The 23,946-nt window shown below is 47.1% G+C and overlaps 2 protein-coding genes across 8 annotated transcripts in view; both read left to right on the plus strand.

Moving 5' to 3' along the window:
• IL18RAP (interleukin 18 receptor accessory protein) overlaps positions 1 to 3,999 on the plus strand; it is a 30,128-nt gene extending 26,129 nt beyond the window's left edge. For 4 of the 5 annotated variants that reach the window (XM_053311149.1, XM_053311152.1, XM_053311148.1 and 1 more), the window contains exons 10-11: positions 1,839 to 2,009; positions 3,148 to 3,999. In XM_053311149.1, the coding sequence (XP_053167124.1) occupies positions 1,839 to 2,009; positions 3,148 to 3,539 (563 nt within the window). In that variant the 3' untranslated portion in view covers positions 3,540 to 3,999. The remainder of the gene's footprint in view (positions 1 to 1,838; positions 2,010 to 3,147) is intronic. The other variant, XM_053311153.1, reaches the window with a different exon arrangement.
• A 5,726-nt stretch (positions 4,000 to 9,725) lies between these two features.
• SLC9A4 (solute carrier family 9 member A4) overlaps positions 9,726 to 23,946 on the plus strand; it is a 34,917-nt gene continuing 20,696 nt past the window's right edge. The window contains exons 1-4 of one of the 3 annotated variants that reach the window (XM_053305087.1): positions 9,726 to 9,789; positions 14,272 to 14,382; positions 16,982 to 17,445; positions 19,005 to 19,264. In XM_053305087.1, the coding sequence (XP_053161062.1) occupies positions 17,014 to 17,445; positions 19,005 to 19,264 (692 nt within the window). In that variant the 5' untranslated portion in view covers positions 9,726 to 9,789; positions 14,272 to 14,382; positions 16,982 to 17,013. Of the gene's footprint in view, positions 9,790 to 10,474; positions 10,513 to 11,394; positions 11,539 to 13,460; positions 14,383 to 16,981; positions 17,446 to 19,004; positions 19,265 to 23,946 lie in introns of those variants that run through there. The other 2 variants (XM_053305085.1, XM_053305086.1) reach the window with 2 other exon arrangements.

Raw genomic sequence — 23,946 nt, forward strand, 5'->3', positions numbered from 1 at the left:
CTTAATGGTGGCTCCGCCCCTGGAGGAAGCCATGTCTACACACACAGCATACTTTTTACTTCTCCAGTCTGAAATAACTACCCTGTAAGTGAGGCACATTTACTTCCCCTTTAGACCTCTGGAGACTCTTTGGAGAATGAGGGACTGTGGAACATCCCAACCTATAAGACAGGCTACTAGGACAGTAATAAAATAATGCCAGCTGAGGAAATTTTGGACTGCAGTCACACTAACACTATCCTGGAATCACAACTGGGGATATTACCTTGGTTACAGATGTCCCCGAAGCACGTTTTGGGAGCATTGCGGGGGAGAGAAAGTGGGAAAGGAGAGCAGGTCCTCATCTTCTTGCTGGGTGGTGCTTGGCCCAAGTACTCCCGTGTGGCACCAGCATGCACATGGTGTCCATGCATGCATGGGCACCATTTGTGCAGCAGCAACCATGGTGACCATGCAAATTGCACCCATACATGCACAGAGTGCCACTCCAGCAGGAAGCTGCATGGGGTAGGCAGTGGGGTAAGGGCCTGCTCTCCTCTTTCTTAAAGTTCCCCCTCACTGCTCCCAACATGGGTTCAAACCACGGTTTGGGCACATCCCTAACTTTGGTAGCAGCAGAGGCTTTTTCTGCCACTTCTCTCCCCTCTTGCCTCAAACCCATCCATGTTTACCTCCCTCTCCTCAGGCACAAGGTTAGTGTGGGAAGTGGTGGCCCCTTTGTGCATTCAGCCTCAGTCCTAACAGTGCCTAGAGGAGACACCTTGATTGCCTAGGACTAACAAGTGGTTTATCAGCAAAGGAGATGAACCATCTATTATATATTTCAAAGAATTTGTTGGTGTGAAATATTGTCATATTTCTCAATGACTTACAGATACCAAATTTTGCACATACAATCCTACCACTGAAATTGGCTGAATGCACTATATTTTACATTGGAAACCCTTGGGAAGGGTCTAGTTGTATTTCTGAATAAAATTATCATAATTTAGTTGTTACTCTTCTCAACAGATTTTTAACACACAATAATCAAATCAATAATTCCAAAATGACATCATGCCCCCCGCAAAAGCAGAAGATCTTTCTCAGGTTCAAATTTACTATGTGTGGTCATTATTCAATAAAATGAAGTTGAAATCCTATGAATTTGAAAATGTTCTTTTACTTCCCTTTTGCAAGCACATTAATAAACCGTTCTATTAAATGTATTTAATTTCTTGAGTTTTCTTATAAGGGTAATCTATGCAAAATGAATTTGTCCAGTTGACAACAGGCCTTACCTACTAGTTGATATAATATTTTGCCCTGCCCTGATTTATAGGTCAGCAGCCAAGGCAAACAATGTTGTTGGGAACTGCTATATTCCTCCCATGGTCCAAAGCAGTTTTCTGGGTGGGCATTTGCCTCCTGAAGAACAAATGAAGGACAAGATAAAACTGTGATGCTACCATTCCTAGTGTCCAAGTACTCATGCCAAAAATAGTGCTGGCTGGTGATATGAGAACTGTTCTCATTCCCTCCAGTGCTACTGAGCTCTGTGTGTAATGCTGCTGGACAATGATCACACTTTTCTTAAAGGTGCAAGTTCATGAAGTACATTCTTTAATTTATTTTTTACAACCATCACGTATGATCGGCCAGTATTATGTCCCTGTATTACTGAGAAGGCAAGATAGGCTAGGAAATGGTGGCTTGACTAATGTACTCCGTGATTTCCCGATTGAGGTGAGATTTGAAACAGACTTCCTGTTTCTCTGGTGTGGGTTTTTGTTTTTCTTTAACAGATGTGTGCTTCTGCAAATGTATTATGTGACTTTATTTGCATTATTTTATTTTAGATAACAAAGAGTTTGATGCATTTGTGTCCTATGCAAAACCAGATTCCTCAAAAGCAGATTCAACTTTCCTTAATGAGGAGCAGTTTGCCTTGGAGGTTCTTCCTCAGATTTTAGAAAACAAATATGGATATAAACTCTGTCTCACCGACCGGGATATCCTTCCAGGAGGAGGTAACATGACATGGCTGGTTAATACTATCCACTCTAAAGTATTTCTTTTTAATTAAGAAAGGATTCTTTGTCCCAAATTCCAATGCTTTTCATAAAATAGAGGTGTGCACGGAACCGCACCTTTGCGGGCCAGCACTGGGTAGGGTGGCTCTTTAAGGGCGGGGGAGGTGTGCACATCACGTGCGTGTATCACGTCTGTGAGTTGCATGCATGCGTACATAAGACGTGTGCGCACGATGTATGCACGTGACACACAGACCTGACATGCGCGTGCGACATGCGTACGCGCAGTCAGGCTTTATGAAGCCTTTTGCTGAGGAACGGGGAAAGGGGCGGCAGGGAGGTACCCTGCTGCCCCAAATGCTTTATAAAACAGGTGCACTGGCGGGGGGAAGTGGTGGGAGGGATAAGTACACCCTCCCCCGCCCTTAAAGGTCTCCCCCCCTGGCACCAAACCACCAAACCGGCCCCGTGTCCGGATCAGTCGGGCAGCCTTTAGAATGGCCTCCGGACTGCTCCGTGCACATGCCCAATATAGAAGAACAGATACCCTGCATTCTCTGTCTTTATCATGCATGGTTCCAAACATTTTGTCACTTTCTAGCAACACTAAAAGCATGTGTGCCCTGGCAGGAATTACTGCCAGATGTACACCTACCACTGCAAGTTTGTATCTGACCAGCTGTAGTCCATTGTTAAATCACTGTTTGGAGACCAATCATCATTTGCCATTTTCTCCAGGGAGTTTAAAAATGATGATTCAAGTAGTGGATTAACACTTGGGCAAATTTGCCGCTCCTCAAAATTTGCTACTGTAGGCAAGTGACTACTTTGCCTATGCGTTAATCCATCACTGAGGAGCAAGCAATGCTACTTTGAAAATTGTATCATACCAAGCACAGCATTGAATGTGGCACTAGACATCCTCCAGCAGAGCCCATTTATCTATATTGTATTGTATTATTGTATTGTATTATTATATTGTGAACTTCCCAGGGACATTTTTGTATAGAGCAGTATATAAATTTACTAAATAAATAATATAAATCAAGATTCTGCATTTCACCACCAAATCAATGCTGAGATCTAAAAATTTTGAATAATAGAATATATTAATAACCATTATTTGTTTTTCCAGCATACACCGATGACATAGTAAATGCTGTCAAAAAGAGCAGACGAGCAATCATGATCTTAAGCCCAACGTATGTCAATGGGCAGTCTGTCTTTGAGCTTGAAGCAGCAGTCAACACTTCACTAGAAGATAAGACAATAAAACTCATCCTGATCCAGTTTGAGTCTTTTCAGGAGCCCCAGTCATTACCTCACAAAGTGAAGAAAGCTCTCAGGGTTTTACCCAGGATTGCTTGGGAAACATCTACTTCTCCCACTGATAATAAGCAATTCTGGAAAAAAATAAGGTATCATATGCCAGTGAAACATACCAAAGGAACTGAGGCTGAGCTGCCTTCATTTTTTACCCCACTGGTTACTGGGCATGAAAAGCCACTGCAAGAAAAATCTGGATGAGGAAATAAAGACATATTTGGGGGGAACTTCCCTAAACAGAGACCTCTTTAGGAAGAGGAGCCATTGCTCAGTAGTAGAGTAGATATTTAGTATACAGAAGACTCTTTCGCTACAAAAGAATATTGGGTAGCAGAACGGGGAAAAACCTCTACCTGAAACCTTGGAGAGCCACTGCCAGTTACTGCAGACAGTACTGGACTGGATGGATACCCTCAGGATACAGCCACTGTATGTGTTCATAATGACTTTTATAAAGTTTGGCTACCCTTTGTGTATTCATAGCTTACTTCAAAACTAGTATGAATTTATTCTTAGGAAACCTAGTATTTAATAAAAAGTATTGTGTTATACCACAATTTTTCCATATTATAACTATGTAAAAACTATTATATAAATCAGGATGATACCCACCTGTTGGAGTGAGCATTGGATAAATTAAAGAATGAATGCAGTTGGTTGATATTGGTGTTTGATTGTAGTCTTTGTCTTAGATTTACAAAAAAAAAGTGAATATCAATGAAATAAATGAGGCAGTTACATTTTAAAATAGTGTTTTCAGGATTACAGAACAAATGGCTTGACTCTTTATTACTACAGTCTGAGCTTTCCCCCCATCACCTGACTTGCTAGGCTGGGTTGTCTTCAACATGTACTCCTTACAACAATATTTGCTGACCTCTGACCTGTACTGCCCAGCATCTTTAGTCATTGGAGACTGTCCTGTCATATAAGGGTGAAACAATACCATGCTTTAAACTCCTTTCTCTACGCCCTGGTGGCGCAGTGGTAAAACTGCCGCCCTGTAACCAGAAGGTTACAAGTTCGATCCTGACCAGGGGCTCAAGGTTGACTCAGCCTTCCATCCTTCCAAGGTCGGTAAAATGAGTACCCAGAATGTTGGGGGCAATATGCTAAATCATTGTAAACCGCTTAGAGAGCTTCCAGCTATAGAGTGGTATATAAATGTAAGTGCTATTGCTATTGCTACTTAGAAAAAAGTAAGACTCAGCATATTATGCACTTGTGGGCATCAGGTCCATTCCCTCCATCTTTATTTCTTATCTAAGTGCTAGTCCTTTTGTCTCAGTCATCTTCTACGCATTTGTTTATTTCTAAAATTATAACTCACATGGGCCTGGTTCAAACAATAGTTGAAATCTAGGTTTAAAATTGATAGTTGACATTAGCATGAGTGTGTGAACCCGTACTGATGTACGGGGATTGTTGTATCGCAAAATGAATCTTAGATTCCTGCCTTGGTGCAAGTCGAGACAAGCATTCTAATATCAACTATCAATTTTAAACCTAGATTTCAACTATTGTTTGAACCAAGCCTTTGTTCTGTTGAAATAACTCAAAGTGGCTAAAATAAAAGCATACAACAATCAATATTATACTGGCACAGTCATGCGAGTATAAGTTAAGACAAAGAGCAGTTTCAGCATCCCACCATTATAAGCCCTGAACATTTTAATGCTTATAAAACCCGCTTCAAAACTGGCCCCTTGGTATACGGAAGAACTACCGGGGCTGAAGTGGTGAGGTAGACGACAGGAGTGCAGGTGGAGAAAGACTCGGCTTGAATCCGACAGATTGCAACATAGAGCTCATTTGAAGACCTACGCTCAGGCGATACGTGCAGCAAAGAAGAGATTCTTTTCTGCCCGTATTGCATCTGCAAGTTCACATCCAGCAGAGTTGTTCAGGGTTGTGAGAGGGCTAGTATGTGCCCCTCCTCCCTTGAATCAGAATTTGGAACCATTGATTACCTGCTGTGTTGTGTTTAATGAATTCTTTGTGGGGGGAAATCTCTTGTATTCAGGCAGACTTAGATTCCGTCTCCACAATTACTTCAGTGTCTGATGTGGAGGTATCCATAAACTCCTCTTATGTGGTTAGGTTGGAGCAGTTCCAGTTTGTGACTCCTGAGGATGTGGACAAGCTGATTGGTAGTCATGTGCACGGATCGGTTCGGAGGCCATTCTAAAAGCCTCCAGACCGGTCCGGACATGGGGTAGTTTTGGTTCGGGTGGGGGGTTCCAAAAAGGATAGGGGGGGCTTTACTCACCCTCCCAAGAACGGCGCCGCATTTCTTTGAGCAAGCGGGCGGCATACCTCCCTGCCGCCCGCTTCATTCCCCCTCTCGGCGCGGCGCCGGGCTCTCTCTTTTCGAATTCTGAATCAGGCGGCAGGGTATCTCCCAGTCCCTGCCGCCCTCTTCAATGCCCCCGCTCGGCTGGCGGCCGCCCCCTTCAAGCCCCCAAGCCCCCTGCCGCCCCTTCCCTTCCCATTGCAACGAGGGGTCGGCAGGAGAACTCCCCTGCCGTCCCCGTCCACTTCCCCGGCTGGGCTGCAAATGGCTTCTAGGAGGCCGAGGCCTGGCCGCGCCGCCGAAGCCGGGTGGGGGGAAGAGGACCCCCCCCACCCAAAACCACCGCAGGAAGAGCCGCCGGCAGCCTGCCGAGCACCAGCAGGCAGAAGCAGGGACCGGCGGCTCGCACAGGAGAAGAGCTCTGCCTGCCTGCCCCTGGCAGCTGCAGCAGCTGCAGCAGCTGCAGCTCCTCCTCATGCCCAGCCCGGGGAGGGAGGCGCAGGCAGCAGCTCAGCAGGGCGAGCCGTGAATGCTGCTGCTGCTCTGGGCGCCTGGCCATCGCTGCCGTCCCCGGGGAAGTGGCCCTGCGCGCGCCTGCCCCGCTCCTCCTCCTCACTCCTCCTCCTCCGGGGGCAGCCCTCAAGGGGCCTCTTCGCGGCGGCCGCCGCTGCCTCCCTCCGACGGGGCTCTGCTGCTTCTGCTGCTGCTGCTGTTGCGCTTTCTAGCAGTGGCGGGTCCGGGCCGGCCGCAGAGAGGGGAAAAACGTAACCCAACTAGCGCCCGTTATTTTAACGGGCTTAAAAATACTAGTAACCTATAAAGCTCTAACAGCTTGGGCCCTGCGTATTTAAGAGAACGTCTTCTTCATCATGAACCACACCACCCACTGAGATCATCAGGAGAGGTCCGTCTGTATTTGCTCATCTGGTGGCTACTCGGGGATGGGCCTTTTCCGTTGCTGCCCCAAAGTTTTGGAATGCGCTCCCTAGTGAAATAAGAGCCTCCACATCTCTGACAACTTTTAAAAAGTCTTTAAAGATGCTTCTCTTCACCCAGGCTTTTAACTGAGATTGTTTTGTTTTAATGTTGTTTTTAGAATATTGTTTTAAAATTTTAAATTGTTGCGTTTTAAATTTCTTGTTTTTGTTTTTAATTAATGTTTTACTTTTGTTTTTATTTTGTTGTAAACCGCCCAGAGACATAGGTTTTGGGAGGTATAAAAATATGTTAAATAAATAAACAAATAAATAATAAAAACCATTTGTCTGATCTGCCTGGCCATCAGCACACATTCACTAGGTGATGAGAGACACCTCCCCTACAAATCTGGTGAAGATCCATTAGAAAATGGCTTCGATAGAACAGTTTAAAGTTTTTCTTTAAACAGCAGTTTAAAGGGGTGTTGATGTTCTTTTGGACCGAGGAATTGGTATATAAATGATTTTGTAGTCTATCTGCATAGTTTCAGCCTCTAGACTACATGCCAGAAAAGTTCCTTTTGCATATCCTTCTGGGACCCAATCAATGGTTATTTCACAACTGATCCTTGAAGTTGTATTTTAAGAGGCTGAAAAATGCATCTTTACTGCTAAAAGAGTCTGTGCCAGTGGCGGAGGGAGGCTGGCAGTGGCCTGTGAAGTCAGATGCAGGGGGGCCTCTGGACTAGCCACATCCCCCGAGGCTGATGTCAGGCTAGCCACTTCCCCTGCATCTGATATCAGATGCGGGGGTGTGATCTCCCTCCCAAACAGGGCCACGCACCCCTCTTGGGACCGAAATCGGCCCAAACTGGGTTGGCAGCGCAGGCCGGAATTAAAGGCAGGGAGAGCTGTTCTGGCTGTGCTGCCAGTGCAGCACGGGCTGATCTCCCTCACAAACGGGGCCATGTGGCCTTGTTTGCGGGGGAGATTGGCCCTGCTGCATTGGCAGCAAGGCCAGGAGCAGCTCTCCCTGCCATTAAAAGACAGGGAGAGTCACTCCGGCCCGTGCTGCCAACCCCGCGTGGGCTGATTTTGGTCCCAAACGGGGCCATGCAGCCCTGTTTGGGAGCGATATAATGCCCCCCGCATCTGATGTCAGGCACAGGGTGTGTATCTAGGACTGAGAGGTGTGGCCCCTGGGGGCGGTTGCCTGGCTTAGGTGTGGCCCCTGGGGTTGGTGGCCTGGGTTCTTTGAACCCGTTCGCCCAATGGTGGCTCCACCCCTGGTCTGTGTAGTAGGACTTTTGAAGCTGTGGTGCCCAAAACCAATATGATGGTCAGCTCTATTCCCTGTCTGGGCCTTGTGAGCACAGCCCTTCAGTTTCCTTCCCTGGGCTCTTCTTTACTTCCCTCACTGCAGCTATACCTTTTAATATTGATCCTTTGCCTTAGAAAAAACACTGTTCAACTCCTGTCATCAGTTACTCTAGGGTTGTCGTTTCTTCAAAACCATGTGTGTTTCCTCCCAACTGCCAGACAAAACCACTGTGGTGCTGGCTGTAAGCAGAAGGTTTTTGGGGGAAGGTGGTGATGGAAGGCAATGCACTCCATTTAGCTAGGCTGTGAAAAGCTCCTCTGGGCTCCTCTAGGGCCCAGTGTGTGGGGGTGGGGGATGGAAGGGCTGCAGTATATGTATGCATGTATAGCTGGAATGTGTGTGTGTGTGGGGGGGGAGGTGGCTGCAGTGTGTCTGTGTGAGGCAGTTCTCCAAAACCATGTGCATTTTGTCCCAAGTGTACAGAGCGTACATTGTTCACACTGTACATGGTAAGGTATCTAGCCATACAACCAGGGGCAGAACCACCATTGGGTCTACAAGTTCAAAGAACCCGGGCCGTGCCCAATCAGGGGCCGCTCCTCACGGCCCTGACACACACACACACCCCCGTGTCTGATGCCAGACGCGGGGATGCTGGTTTAGCTCCCAAAGGGGCCACACGGCCTCTTCAGGAGTTGAACTCCAACTCCCGAACGGAGCCTCAAGGCTCCGTTCGGGAGCCAGACCATGCCCTCCACATCTGATGTCAGATGAGGGGGTTTGGCTAGCTCCCACATCTGATGTCAGACACAGGGGGCGAGGTCAGCGGGGCCACCACCGCCGCCGCACATGGGATGCCGGCGGTCAGGCTCTGTGCCTCCATACAACTGTATTGTATTATATTCCACCACATCTGTTAAAAGCCGCCCAGAGATATAAGTTTGGGTGGGGTATAAATTTGATAACAAACAAACAAAATTGTCTGGATTTATTTCACAGTGGTAAATCACAGTGATGATTTATTTCACAGGTGACATCCTGAAGTCCCATTGAGATTAATAGGATGTTAGTTATGATGAACCTGTCCTGTTAATTTCGATGGGACTTCTATTGCGTAATCTAGGCCAGTATCAACCAGTGGTTTTAGATTAACATGATGCAAAAGAGCAGAGACTATGCCCTTGTGGCTCTGGAGAACAGGAGTCTATCTTTCATATTTTACTCCGCTGTCTCTTTTATAGGGACTTTCGAACTTGTTATATTTCCTCATTACTGACTGATTTCCCAGGACGTACAGATGCATTTTACGTCAAGTATCTGCTCTCAGATCAGAAGGAGGAAGTAACATTTAAAGTTGCTAAATTCTGTGAGGCAGCTAAGAATGCTAGACGGCAGATGGTAAACCAGATTATGCAAACGGGAAACTGCTGATTAGGATGAGTCCATGTTCCTGATTATATTATGTATATATTATTACTATATCATGTGTATTATTATGTATGTTTTAAATTTTGGTCTATGACCGTAAATAAACATGATTGATTGATTAACATGATGGAACACATAATAGTAACTTGTAATTTCACTATATAGTTAGAGTCATGTGCAGAGCCAGACATTTGTACTAACCATTCACAAGATAAAGCCCAGATCACCACAAATAACTGTGGGTTAGTGCAGACATAGAAATTTTGGCTTCAGCATGTGTTAGGTTTTTATACCTGCTTCCCTTGTAGGAAGATGCTGAAAGGCATCATCTCATACTGTGTGAGAGGAGGCAATGGTAAACCCCTCCTGTATTCTACCAAAGAAAACCACAGGGCTCTGTGGTTGTCAAGAGTCAGAAGAAGACAGAAGGAGAACAGCTTGGGTGGGGCACTGACTGACTGCTGTCTTTGCCCCTGCCCCACCTTTCCTCAGGTGTGTGTAACATCTCCTTGGGCTGCTGCTGGGGCTTTGGCTGCTGCTGCTGCTGCTATATAGGGCAGGCTAGCCCAAGGGCGAGAGCCGAAGGGCGAGAGCACAAGGGCTCTCGTCCTTGTGGCTCTCTACCATGGGGCGAGCTGCCTGAGGCCCAGAAGATCTCTCTCCTTCTGCCCTGAAGAGCCATCTTCTCACAATTAAGAAGTCAGCAGGAGACTACGCAAGCCTGGTTTTGTTTTGTTTTTAATTAAGCCAAGAAGCTGTGGTGGGTTAGTCTGGGGAGATGTGTCTGGGGGAGCAAAAAAGTGGGTCTGGAGCGGGGGCGGCAATATCACAGGTAGCGGGCAGAGGGAGGTATGGCGGTGGGAGTTGGGCAGGCCGTTACAGGGGGAAACGGGCCAGGCAATTGAGGCCTGTTCCTTTTTCCGGCCCTTCTCCCAACCCTCTGACCCTAGGGAGCTCTGAGAACACTCCTTCGAGGATTAGGGTGCTGCTGCTGAATGCCAGGTCAGTTAACACAAAAACATCTCTCATCCACGATCTGACTGTGGATGAGCGTGCTGACCTGGTATGTGTGACGGAGACCTGGTTGGATGCGCTGGGCGGGGTCGGTCTCTCTCAGCTTTGTCCTCCAGGTTTCCAGATCGTGCAGCAGCCCCGCCTCGAGGGTCGGGGAGGAGGTGTTGCAGTCATCTTTCGAGAGACCCTCCCCGTTTCCAGGTGCCCGGTCAGGCAATCTCAGAATTTCGAGTGTTTGTCCTTGAGGGTGGGCCTCCGAGATAGGCTGGGGAATCTGTTGGTGTACCAACCACCCCGCTGCACTTCAGTCTCCCTACCTGAGCTGGCGGGGGTGGTCTCGGAGGTGGCCTTGGGTTCCCCCAGGCTTATTGTTTTGGGGGATTTCAATGTCCACGCTGAGGCCCCCCTAGTGGGTGCAGCTCAGGATTTCATGGCCTCCATGGCAACCATGGGCCTGTCTTAATTGGTATCGGGCCCTACCCACGTGGCGGGACACACTCTGGATCTGGTTTTTGCCGACCGGGAAATAAATGATCTGGAGGTGGGGGAATTTGAGACCACTCCCTTGTCATGGACAGATCATCACCTGGTGGGGTTTAGTTTGACTGCTCCGTCTGCCCTCTGCAGGGGTGGTGGGCCGATTAAGATGGTCCGCCCCCGGAGGCTTATGGATCCACTTGGATTTCAGACGGCCCTCGGGGAGTTTCCAGTGTCCAGAGCTGGTGACCCTGTCGACGCCTTGGTTGATCTCTGGAATGGAGAGATGGCCTGGGCTGTTGACACGGTTGCCCCCAAGCGCCCTCTCCGGCTTGGTGGAGCCCGTTCTGCTCCTTGGTTTTCCTCGGAGCTTGGGGCGATGAAGCAACTCGGACGACGGCTGGAGCGACGCTGGAGGAAGAGTCGTCACGAATCCGATCGAACACGGGCTAGAACCCATTTTAGGGACTACGCCGTGGCGGTGGGGGCGGCGAAGAAACATTTTTTCTCCGCCTCCATTGCGTCTGCTCAGTGCAGGCAAACAGAGCTGTTTCGTGTGGTGAAAACATGCTCCACACATCCCCCCCGGACAATGGGGGAGGAGCCATCTACAGCTCTTTGTGATCGGTTTGCCTGTCACTTTGCAGATAAAGTCGCTTGCATCCGTGCTGACCTGGACTCCAGAGTTTTGGCAGTTCCGGCAGACGTGCCTTTGGTACCATCTGGTCCCGTTGTGTTGGATTCTTTTCGGTTGGTGCGGCCTGAGGATGTGGACAAGATCCTGGGCAGTGTGCGGGCGACTTCATGCGCTCTTGACCCTTGCCCTTCATGGCTAATAAAAGCTGCCAGGGAGGGGACAGGCAGATGGCTGGAGGTGATCGTTAATGCTTCATTAAGGGAGGGCAGGATGCCATCGTGCCTTAAGGAGGCGGTGGTAAGACCTCTATTAAAAAAGCCCTCCCTTGATCCCTCCAGCCTGGACAACTATAGACCTGTGTCTAACCTTCCCTTTTGGGGCAAGGTGATAGAGCGTGTGGTGGCATCCCAGCTGCAGAGGGTCTTGGATGATACGGATTATCTGGACCCTTTTGAATCTGGCTTCCGCCCCGGGTATGGGACTGAGACTGCCTTGGTCGCTCTAGTGGATGACCTACGCCAGGAACTAGACAGGGGGAGTGCGTCCCTGTTGGTTCTGCTGGACCTCTCGGCGGCGTTCGATACCATCGACCATGGTATCCTTCTGGGCCGCCTCTCGAGTATGGGAATCGGAGGCACTGCGTTGCAGTGGTTCCGGTCCTTTCTTGAGGGGAGGGTCCAGAAGGTGGTGCTGGGGGACTACTGCTCGGCCCCGTGGCCGTTGGCCTGTGGGGTCCCGCAGGGTTCGGTCTTGTCCCCCATGCTGTTTAACATCTACATGAAGCCGCTGGGAGAGGTCATCCGGGGATTTGGACTGAGTTGTCAGCAATATGCGGATGACACTCAGCTCTATCTCTCCTTGTCATCTGATCCTAGGGAGGCGGTGGATGTCCTGAACCGGGGGCTGGAGGCCGTGATGGGTTGGATGTGGGCTAACAAACTGAAGTTGAATCCGGATAAGACGGAGGTACTGTTGGTCAGTAGGAGAGCCAATCGGGATGAGGAGATTTTACCGGTTCTGGATGGGGTTGCACTCCCCTTGAAGGAGCAAGTACGCAGCTTGGGGGTACTACTGGACCCGGCTCTACTTTTGGAAGCTCAGGTGGAGGCGGTGGCCAGGGGTGCCTTTGCACGGCTTCGGCTCGTGCGCCAGCTGCGTCCCTTTCTCGAGATGGCAGATCTGGCCACGGTTACCCACGCCTTAGTCACGTCACGGCTGGATTACTGTAACGCGCTCTACGTGGGGCTGCCCTTGAAGAATATCCGGAAACTGCAGCTAGTGCAAAACGCGGCAGCGAGGGTTTTATCCAGAGCTGCCCGTTGGGAACATATCACCCCCATTTTGAAAGAGCTGCACTGGCTACCGGTTCGTTTCCGGGTCCAATTAAAGGTGCTGGTTTTGACCTTTAAAGCCCTAAACGGTTTGGGCCCAGGGTATTTGAGGGACCGCCTGCTCCCAAGGGTTGCTGCCCGCTTGACGAGGACATCTGAGGGGGCCCTGCTCCGGGTGCCGACAATGAGAGAGGCCCGGCTGTCGTGCACTCAGGACAGGGCCTTCTCTGTTGCTGCCCCCAGACTCTGGAATGCTCTCCCAGTGGCCATTTGTTCCTCGGACTCCATCATGGCTTTTAGAAAGCTTGTAAAGACTTGGCTTTTTACCCAGGCTTTTACATAATCGTTTTTACTGCTGCTTCTGGGTGTTTTTATTTGTTGTATTGTTTTATGCCTGTTTTTATATGTTTTTATACTCTTAGCATGTTGTTTTTATTGTGTTTTTATTGTATGTTTTTAACTTTTGTAAACTGCCTTGGGGCTATATTTTAACGAAAGGCGGTATAAAAATGCAAAAATAAATAAATAAATAAATAAATAAATAAAGAGTCAACATTGACTCGACGGCACTCTTTACCTTTACCCTTGTAAACACGAAGAAATATGCTGCTCTAACTAAGGCTTTATTCAGAAGCAACTCCATTTTTTCTCCTTCTCCTTTCCCTCCTTTTTCTTTCTGACTCCACCCCTCACACTCTCTACAGGAGAGCTTGTCCCAATGGGACAAACGTCCAAACAACAAAACACAAAAGATTACTAGACAGAATACAACATCAGTCTGTACAGATAACCAGGTCCCCACATCAGTGCAAAATCTCCCCTTGTTGAGATGGCAAGGCAAGAAGGCAGCACCATAGCTTGGTGACACAACACCCGTATCAAACTGTCTTACCGTGTACCAATACAGACTGGCTGCAATTCTGGCTGCCATCCACTAGATGTCTCTGACATATTCTTTGACAGGGTTGTTAACAAAATCAGAACTGAGTGATTTTGCTTAGGAAAGCCTGGATGCAGCAAAGAAGTACAGGAGGAAGGAAGCCCTTTGGAGCAGGCTCTGTCCTCCGAAAACCATGTAACTGGGTGAGTCCTAGCATTGCTTCACAACTTTCTCCATAGAAAGGAAGTTGTGATGGGTCTTCATCACAAATGGAATGAAAGACTACAGTTGAAAGTTGAGCCTGCCATGGATGGTAGAAGTCTGAAGCGGGCAAAGTTAGTGTGGGACCAGTGAAGTGGACACACAATAAGCGTTCTGCTCAAGCAATCCTGATCACTCAGGACTAAAAAAGGCATTTAGCAGGAGACAAATAGAGCATCGGTATTCATTTGTACGCCACAGTCTTTGTGTCGAATACAAAGAAGTTTTCCTTATCGCCATGGGAATCCAGAACCTTTTGTCTCCGAATATTTTGAGCTGCTTCCTTCTGCTGTCAACCATGGAAAGTTCTTGTGGTACTTTGTATTTGAAACTGCCACAGAGTAATTCTAGCTCTGACCCATTTGATGCGACAGGATCAGGGCGAGATGAGAGAGAGCTGCATGTTTTTACAGTGGATTATGAGTATGTGCAAATCCCCTATGAAGTTACTCTTTGGATACTCCTGGCTTCACTTGCAAAAATTGGTAAGTAAACATGTTCTTACTGATGGTCTTTTTAAAAAGTATATTCCCATTCAGAGGCAACAATAAAAATGCACAAAAAGTACAAATTGTCATCAACAAATGAATGAGTCAGATATTCTACTAAGTATATTTTGCTTAATTCAGGGGCATAGCAAAGTCAGCAATGGCCTGTGTTCGATAAATGAATATTGCCCCCCATTTAATATTGTTTGGGAGGGTCTGTAAAAATGTTCTTACCTACTGCTGCTTCTGGTGCTGTTCCCTCCACTCCTTGCCCCCGGCTGCCCGGTCATTTTGCGCAGTGGTCGGTGGGGGGTTGTCTATGGTTTCTTTCTTTGCTTGAATGAGGAGAGAAGCCATATGACTCATGACAGCTGCATGACTGGCTACCAAATGGAGGGTATGCATGTGCCTGGATTAAGCATCAAGGTGCATGCCCACCTTCTGTTTCTTAGCTGGCTCACACAGCACTCAAGGGTTCTATGACTTCTCTCCTTGTTTGAGTGAGGAGAGAAGCCATGGAAAACCACCCCACCATTGCACAAACTGGCTACCCAGTGGTGGGCGAGGAGCAGTGGTGGTGAGGAGTGGCAGTGCAGGAGGCAGACTGTGGTGGCAGGGTAGGAGGCAAGCCACAGCATCAGCAAGCGGTGAGAGTGGGAAGGAGGTGAGGAGTAGATGGCAGGGACCATAGGGGCATGGGGGCATGAGAGGTAGCTATGCCTCTGGCTTAATTTATGGGGCTAGGGCAGTGGGGCTAGAGCACTTAATTTACTCCCAAACTGGGAACATCCAGATGTTGCTAAACTACAACTCCCATCAGCCCCAGCTACAATTCATTGTGGCTGAGGCTGATGGGAACTGTAGTTCAGCTACATCCGGAGGCTCCCAGTTTGGGAACCACTGGGCTAGAGCGATGTTATGAATGTCCAACTTGGCACATGTCAAAGAATGAGACTATAGAAACTCAGGGGTGTAACTATAACAGGGCAAGGGGAGACAGTTGTCTGGGGCCCCACTGCCTTGGCAAGTCACATGACTGACTCCCCCAGCCGTGCAACCGCCCGGGCTTCCTTCAGTTGTATTCATCCTTCCAAACTGATGTGAGTGCTAAGACCTGGAGCTACCAGAACAGCATGTCTTTCTCTCATACCATTAAATGACTTGCATCGTCCACAATTTACAAAACCTTTTAAAACATAATTTAGGATGATGTTCTATTGTAGCACATAGGTTTGTGTGTGAGTGTGTGTGTGTGTGTGTGTGTGTGTGTGTATATATATATATATATATATATATATATATATATATATATATTTACACATACATACACACACAAACCTATGTGCTACAATAGAACACACTATGCTTTTTGTTACCACTATTCAGCCTCAAAGCCTCTTTTAAGATTTCTTTACTTCATGAGCTGAGCTTTGGCGGGGCGGGGTGGGGGGACATTTTAAAATCTTGTCTCTGGGCCCACTCCAACGTTGCTACGCCCCTGTAGAAAGTGCTAATGTGTTGAAGTTACTTTTTGATTAAAAGATGTTTTACCACTGCAGCTCAGTGTAGAGCATCTGTTTTACATACAGAAAATCACAGGTTGAATCCCTGGCATCTCCAGGTATTGCTGGGAGAGACTCCTGCCTCAAGCCTTGGAGCTCTGAGGCCCATTAGTGTAGACAATACTGAGCTAGACGGACCAGTGGTCTGACTCAGGATAAAGTAGCTTCTTACGTTCCAACAGCTGAGTAAATTTCTTCAGTGTACAGCAGATGCAACTTCCTGCTCCGCTTGTAGGATTACAAGAACCACCTTTTCAGACCTTATTTAGCCTGGGGGCTTCCAGTTGCCGATCCCTACTGAATGCTTCCATCTAGGCTTGAAAGTGTCAGCCACAGCCCATGCACCAATACAGCGTGGTCTGAGCTAGAGCAGAAACCAATGGCAAGGGTGGGTTCCTAGTTCAATTTTCTTACCAAAAAATGTAAATGTCTATTCTAGTTTGAATGTTATCCCTCCATTTGCAGTTATAGATCAGATGAAAGGAAAAGACAAGGTGTTAAAATGTTGAATTGAGCAAGCTACTTGGCATTATTGCCTTAAAATTCACAAACAAGACTATTTATTTCCTTTTTAACAAAAATATCCCTCACATTCCATTTAAGGGGAGAAATTAGGGAGGGGGGATTGTCTACATTCAAATAGTCAAATCTAAAAAATGACAAATGTATGCAAAATATAGTTTTAGGTCTGGCAAAGACTTACCTTTCTTCAAGTTAATGAGCGAGTTAACCAAGTGCTTAAATTTGGCTTGACTGTGCTTTAGTAATATCCAAAATTTCAACACATTTTGGTTGCTCAGAAAAAAAAATCTTTTATTTACTAAAGGAGGTCAGCCAATGGATGAATTGTATTATCATACTAAAAAACAAAATGCATTTTCTCAGTTTCTAGCAGGAGTGTGGAGGCTCTAGGCCTTGCCCCTGGAGACTGTTCTCCCCCTGATCTGCTAGTATCTGAGCTTATGAACACTAGCACTGTAGGAATATTTATCTTTTCTATCTAAAAATTCTCATTCTGCTCTTTTTTCATCAAGGCTTCCATCTCTACCATCGACTGCCACATCTCATGCCAGAAAGCTGCCTCCTCATTGCAATGGGTGCCTTGGTTGGTGGGATTATTTTTGCAACTGACCACAAATCCCCACCAGTCATGACTACCAGCATTTACTTCCTGTATCTTCTCCCACCCATTATCCTGGAGGGAGGATATTTTATGCCTACCCGTCCTTTTTTTGAAAACTTTGGATCTATTATTTGGTGGTCTGCAGTGGGTTCTCTCATAAACGCCTTTGGCATTGGATTCTCACTTTATGGGATTTGCCAGATCTCAGTGTTTGGCCTCAGGGATGTTACCCTACTTGACTGCCTGCTCTTTGGCAGCATGATCTCAGCAGTGGACCCCGGAGCAGTCTTAGCCGTTTTTGAGGAGCTGTCTGTGAACGAGCAGCTTTGCATGATGATATTTGGAGAATCTCTGTTAAATGATGGGATAACTGTGGTAAGTATATATATATACTTATACCTCTCTCTCTCTCTCTCTCTATATATATATATATATATATATGGTGGTATAGAAATAAATAAATAAGTATATTGTAACCTATAGAGAAACACACATTTTTGCTGAATGGGCACTTTTGGAGAGCACTGCTTCTTCCAGTGAAAAACTAGAATCTGTTTCATTGTGACAATGGTTTGGGTACAGTGGGCCCTAATAGAACTGAAGTCATTTTATCCACTGAGGGGCCTGCGTCTCAGCTGTGGTACAATGTCACCATCCAGAAACCTTTGTGCCACCATTATCAGAGAAACTGTGGTTGAATCAAGGGCCTGTATCAAACAATTGTGTAGCATACTCCTAAGGACCTCTGGACTCTTTTTATGGATGATAGTACAATTGTAAGAACTCGTGTGCAACTTATTGTTTGCAGGGGCAACCCTTCCATGAGGCAGGGGGAGGCAGTCGCCTCAGGCATAATTGTGAGGAGGGGTGCAAAGTGTGGTGAGCGCTGCCCTTTCTGCCACCACAGGCACACCTACCCACAGATGGGGTGGCATCATATTGTCCTTTGTCTCAACCAAGAAAATGTCTTTGGCTTCCCCTGATTGTGTGTGAGGTATAAAACAGAAAAGAACCAGCACTGATATGGTATAGGGCAGTGTTTCTCAACCACCGTTCCGTGGACTGGCGCCAGTCCGTGAGGCATTGGGTACCGGTCCGTGAGGTATCACTAATAAAAACCACCCGCCCAAAAAACAATTTTGGGCCGGCAGGGACCACTGGGAGCTCTCCAGAGCTCATTTCCAGGCAGCCCTCACTAGGCAGGCTGTTCACTTAATGTAATAAATAGGCATGATTAGGACTGACCTATTGTGTTAGATAATAAATGCACTTGCATATGAAATCAGTGTGTGTGTGTGTGTGTGTGTGTGTGTGTGTGTGTGTGTTTATCACAGTAGCGGCTGGTGCAGGAGCCATCTGAGGGTAGGTGTAGATAGCATCATCATCATCATCATCATCATCATCATCATCATCATCAATACCATAGGGGCCACATAAATCACCATCAGCCAATTACAAAAAGCAGGTTTACTGGGAACAGCCTATATTCTGCGATGCTATCTATAACAGCAACAACATTGACAATAAAATTCTGGCATCCCAGGTCCTTGGGAAGGACTCGATGTCTGGATAAAACAAACCAGTCAATAACACCTGTCTGACTGTGTAAATAAATAAATAATAATACTTTAGCAGCTTTCTCTCATGCTCAGTGTTGTTAATACCAAGCTCATTTTAAGATTCGTTTTGTTCATTTGCTATTTTGAGACACTGAATGCTAGAACTAAAAGATGCAATAAAAGTAGGAAGTGGTAATCCGCTAGGATCTGACAGTGCCTTCCTAATATTCTTTCTTCATTTGAGATGGTGGCTGATGTTGTGAAAACACTACAAAATGTTTTTGCCATAGTGAATGGCCTGCCTAGGTAACAAAGGCAATGAGCATATGTGGATATCATGGTTAAGAAATGTTTGTTTATTATTTCTCCCCTCAGGTCTTATACAACATCTTCATTGCCTTTATCCAGATGCATAGATATGAAGACATTGAACTAGTGGATATCCTGGCTGGATTTGCCCGCTTTTTTATAGTGGGTCTTGGCGGGCTGCTGTTTGGCATTGCCTTTGGCTTTGTGGCAGCATTCATGACCCGTTTTACACGGAATTATTCAGCAATAGAACCTCTCCTTGTCTTCATGTTCAGCTATTTGTCATACTTAGCTGCAGAAACACTTTACATTTCTGGCATCTTAGCGTGAGTATAACAGTGAGTTCAATTTAAGTACCAGCCACTTGCAATACACTTCTTATTTTCCAACTTTGTGCTCTTGGGCAATTGCCTTAGGTGACCAGAAGCAAGAAGCTCATTCTCATCTCATGACCCGAAACAGGGTAGGAGAGCCCTGTGCAGTCCCAATCAGGAGTTGTGTTTGTGCAAAGATCAAGGGAGGAGGAGGAGGAGGAGGAGGAGGAGGAGGAGGAGGAGGAGGAGAGAGTGATTGTGTGGGAGCCAGGAGCTGGGCAGGACAGCTTTTCGTCCACCCTCAATAAAATGCTGGGGACAGGACCAGGCACATAGGTCCTGGGAGTTTTGAGGATGAGTGCACCCTGCCACCACTGCCACCTATCTTCATTGCCTGCCACCTTTGCAACCTGCCATTGCCTTTGCAGCCTGTCTGCCCTCCACCTGCCACCGTTGGTCTGCCTTTACCAGGCAGCATCTACCTGTTGGTGCTTGGTGCCAATGTGTGACAACCACAGTTACTGAATGTCTGATGCGAAGGTGTCCAGTGACTCCTCTTGTGTGATTAGACTGGATCAGTTCCAGTTTGTGATTCCTGAGGATGTAGACAAGGTGCTTGGAATGGTGCAGCCTACCACCTGTTCTCTTGACCCTCACCCGAGATGGCACTGGCAGGGGAGTTGTTGTAGAAGGCCTAGTAGAGAATATAAATGCTTCTCTGAGGGATGGCAGGATGCCTTCCTGTCTTAAGGAACCAATTATTAGACCACTTCTAAATAAGCCTGTATTGGATCCCTCAGAGTTAAGCAATGGTAGGCCTGTCTCCAACCTTCCATGCTTGGGTTAGGTGATTGAGAGGGTGGTGGCCCCCAGCTCCAGGCAGTCTTGGAGGAAACTGATTATTTAGCCCATTTCAGACTCGCTTTCAGGCAGTCTATGGGGTGGAGACTGCCTTGGTCAGCCTGATGAATGATCTCCAATTGGGAATTGACAGAGGGAGTGTGACTCTGTTGGTCCTTTTGGATTTTCAATCCAAAAGGTTTGATACTATCGGCTATAGTATCAGCTTTCAATACTATTGGCTATAGTATGTTTCTGGAGCATCTGAGGCAGTTGGGGGTGAGAGGCACTGCTTTGCAGTGGTTCCAGTCCTACCTCTCAGGCAGGTTCCAGATGGTGTCCCTTGGAGACTGCTGTTCTTCAAAATCGGAACTTTTCTATGGTGGCCCTCAGGGCTCCATATTGTCTCCGATATTGTTTAACATCTACATGAAACAGCTGGGAGGGATCATCAGAGAATTTGGAGCAGGGTGTTATCAGTATGCTGACACCCAAATCTACTTTTCCATGTCAACATCATTGGAAGAAGGCATAACCACTCTAAATGCCTGTCTGGAGACAGTAATAGGCTGGATGAGGGATAACAAACTGAGGTTTAATCCAGATGAGACAGATGTACTTATGGTGCGAGGTCGGAACTTGGGAGATGGGATCACAGTTCCCCAGAAGGAACAGGTATTTAGTCTGGGGGTGCTTCTGGACACAAACCATTCCCTGGTGTCTCATGTTGAGGTGGTGGCCAGAGGTACCTTCTATCAGCTTCGGCTGATGTGCCAGCTGCATCTGTTTCTTCAGATAAATGACTTCAAAACAGTGGTACATATGCTGGTAACCTCCAGGCTTGACTACTGCAATGCACTATATGTGGGGCTGCCTTTGTACGTAGTCCGGAAACTGCAGTTGGTCCAGAATGTAGGGGTGTGCATGGAACCAACTGGTAGGTTTCCAAAAGGCCTTGGAGGGTTTTGAAGTTGGTGCGGCCAGTGATTCTGTCAATGCCCTGGTGGGAACCTGGAATAAGGAACTCACCAAGGCAGTAGACATGATTGCTCCTAAGGATCCCTCAAGACCTGCTTCAAAAATGGCCCCCTAGTATACCGAGGAGCTGTGAGGACTGAAGTGGCTGGGTAGGTGACTGGAACACAAGTGGAGGAGAACTCAGCTCGAATCTGACAGGATGTAGCATAGGACCCATTTAAAGGCTTATGCAGTAGCAGTGCGTGTGGCAAAAAGGGGATTTTTGTCAGCATTCATTGAGTCCACAGGTTCACGTTTGGCAGAGCTATCCCGGGTCATGAGGAGTATAATTTCTGCTCCTTCTGCTTCAAATCAGTTCCCAGAGGTGCTCTGCTGTGATGCTTTTAGTGGGTTCTTTGTGGACAAAATCTCCTGTATTTGGGCTGACTTGGACTCCACTATTTCTGTAGGGTCTATAAAGGAGGTGTCCAGCAATCCCTCTTATAGTGTTAGGTTGGATCAGTTTCAATCTGTGACTCCTGAGGATGTGGGCAAGCTGCTTGGGGTGGTGCGGCCTACCACTTGTTCTCTGGACCCTTGCCAGACTTGGCTGCTTCGATCTAGCAGGGAGATTGTTGAAGCTGGCCTAGTTACTATCATAAATGCATTGCCGAGGGAGGGTAGGGTGCCTCCATGTTTGAAGGAGGCAATAGTTAGACCTCTTCTTAAGAAGCCTTCCCTGGATTCCTCAGTGATGGATAGCCAGTTTCCAATAATCCTTGATTGGGCAAGGTGATCAAGAGGGTGGTGGCCAATCAAATCCAGGCAGTTGGGAGGAAACTGATTATCTAGACCCATTTGAAAGTGGCTTTAGAAGGGGTTGAGATAGCCTTGGTCAGCCTGATGGATGACCTTTACCAGGGAATCAACAGAGGGAGTGTGACTCTGTTGGTTCTCTTGGATCTCTCGGCGGTGTTCGATACCATTGACCATGGTATCCTTCTGGGTCGCCTGGGGGAGCTGGAGATTGGATGCACTGCTTTGCAGTGGTTCTGCACCTATCTCTCAGGTAGATTCCAGATGGTGGTGCTTGGTGACAGGAGCTCCCCAAAACAGGAGCTGTTATATGGAGTCCCCCAGAGTTCCATTCTGTCACCAATGCTTTTTAATATCTACATGAAACCACTGGGTGAGGCCATCAGGAAATTTGGTGCTGGGTGTTATCAGTATGCTGATGACACCCAAATCTACTTCTCCTTTTCATCTTCATCATCAGGAAATGGCACTCATCCTCTAAATGCCTGCCTACAGGCAGTAATGGGCTGGATGAGGGATAACAAATTGAAGCTAACTCCAAGCAAGACAGAGGTGCTCATTGTAGGGGCTCAGAATCTGAGAGATGAGTTGTGCTGGATGAGGTTACACTCCCTGTGCTGGATGGGATTACACTCCCCCAGAAGGAACAGGTACACAGCTTGGGAGTACTACTGGACCCAGGCCTCATCCTAGTATCTCTAGTGGAGGCCATGGCCAGTAGTGCTTTCTATCAGCTTTGGCTGATTTGACAGCTGCGTCCATTCCTTGAAAAGGATGACCTCAAAACAGTGGTGCATAAGCTGGTAACCTCCAGGCTTGACTACTGCAATGTGCTCTATGTGGGGCTGCCTTTGTATGTAGTTCAGAAACTTCAGTTAGTTCAAAATGCAGCAGCCAGACTGGTCTCCGGGGCAACTTGGAGAGACCATATTATGCCTGTTTTGAAACAGCTACACTGACTGCTGATGTGTTTCCAGGCAAAATACAAAGTGCTGGTTATTACCTTTAAAGCCCTGAATGGCTTAGGTCCAGGTTACCTTAGAGAGCACTGCCTTCTGTATGATCCCCACCACACGTTAAGGTCATCTGAGGATGTCTGTCTCCAATTACCACCAGTTTGTCTGGTGGCGACTCAGAGATGGGCCTTCTCTGTAGCCGCTCCTGGACTGTGGAATGCACTCCCTGCAGAAATCCGTAATTTGAACTCTTTATTGGCTTTTAGGAGAGCCCTTAAAACTTATCTGGTTTTCTCTGCTACTGCCCTGAAACTTTGGAATGCACTCCCTGTTGAAATAAGAGCCTCCCCATCTCTGACAACTTTAAAAAAGTAAATCAAGACACATCTGTTCACCCGGGCTTTTAATTAGATTTACAGTTTTAATACTTATTTTAATTTTTAAATTGTTTTAATGTTTAAATTTTGTTTTGATTGTGAACTACCCAGAGATGTTCATTTTGGGAAGTATAGAAATTTGTCAAATAAATAAAATAAAATAAAAATCATGGAGCTGCATTGGTCCATGCCAGAGAGAACAGGCCTGCCTTATGTTTAAGAGCAGTGCCTGTTCTTGATGGAATTGGGCAGCTCTGTGCTGGTTCGATGACTTGGTGAGCTGCTGGCATGGCGGCTGGCACTGGGTCCAAGCGCCCAGCCCTGGGGAGAGTGGGAGAGGGTGGCTAGCAGCCCCCAGATTGCTGTGGAGACCTGTGGCCCTGGTCATTTGCACACCCCTCCCCTCTCCATTCAATGGTGGCTATGCCACTGCCCAGGATGTTTTCTCCACAACTAGGCTATTTACAGATTCTGAACTTCCATGGACAAAGTATTGTTTTTAAAAAGTCAAAGGGGCAATTGTAGTCACATTCAACAGGTGCAGAAGGGTCATGCATCTCTCTTTCCTGCCTACTGTTTCTCTCTTGTCGTTAGCCTTGTTCCCCATATTTGAATTTCAGGCAAACAGAGGGCTGGGAATGCATTTGTTTGCTTTGTAGCTTGTTCTGCCCTAAAGGCATTTATAGATAAATGTGTTTGTGATTGGCGTATGTGCTGAAATGGCACACAGGACATTTGCAAGCCACAA

This window comes from Hemicordylus capensis, chromosome 3 (genome assembly GCF_027244095.1).
Source record: "Hemicordylus capensis ecotype Gifberg chromosome 3, rHemCap1.1.pri, whole genome shotgun sequence".
Taxonomy (NCBI): domain Eukaryota; kingdom Metazoa; phylum Chordata; class Lepidosauria; order Squamata; family Cordylidae; genus Hemicordylus; species Hemicordylus capensis.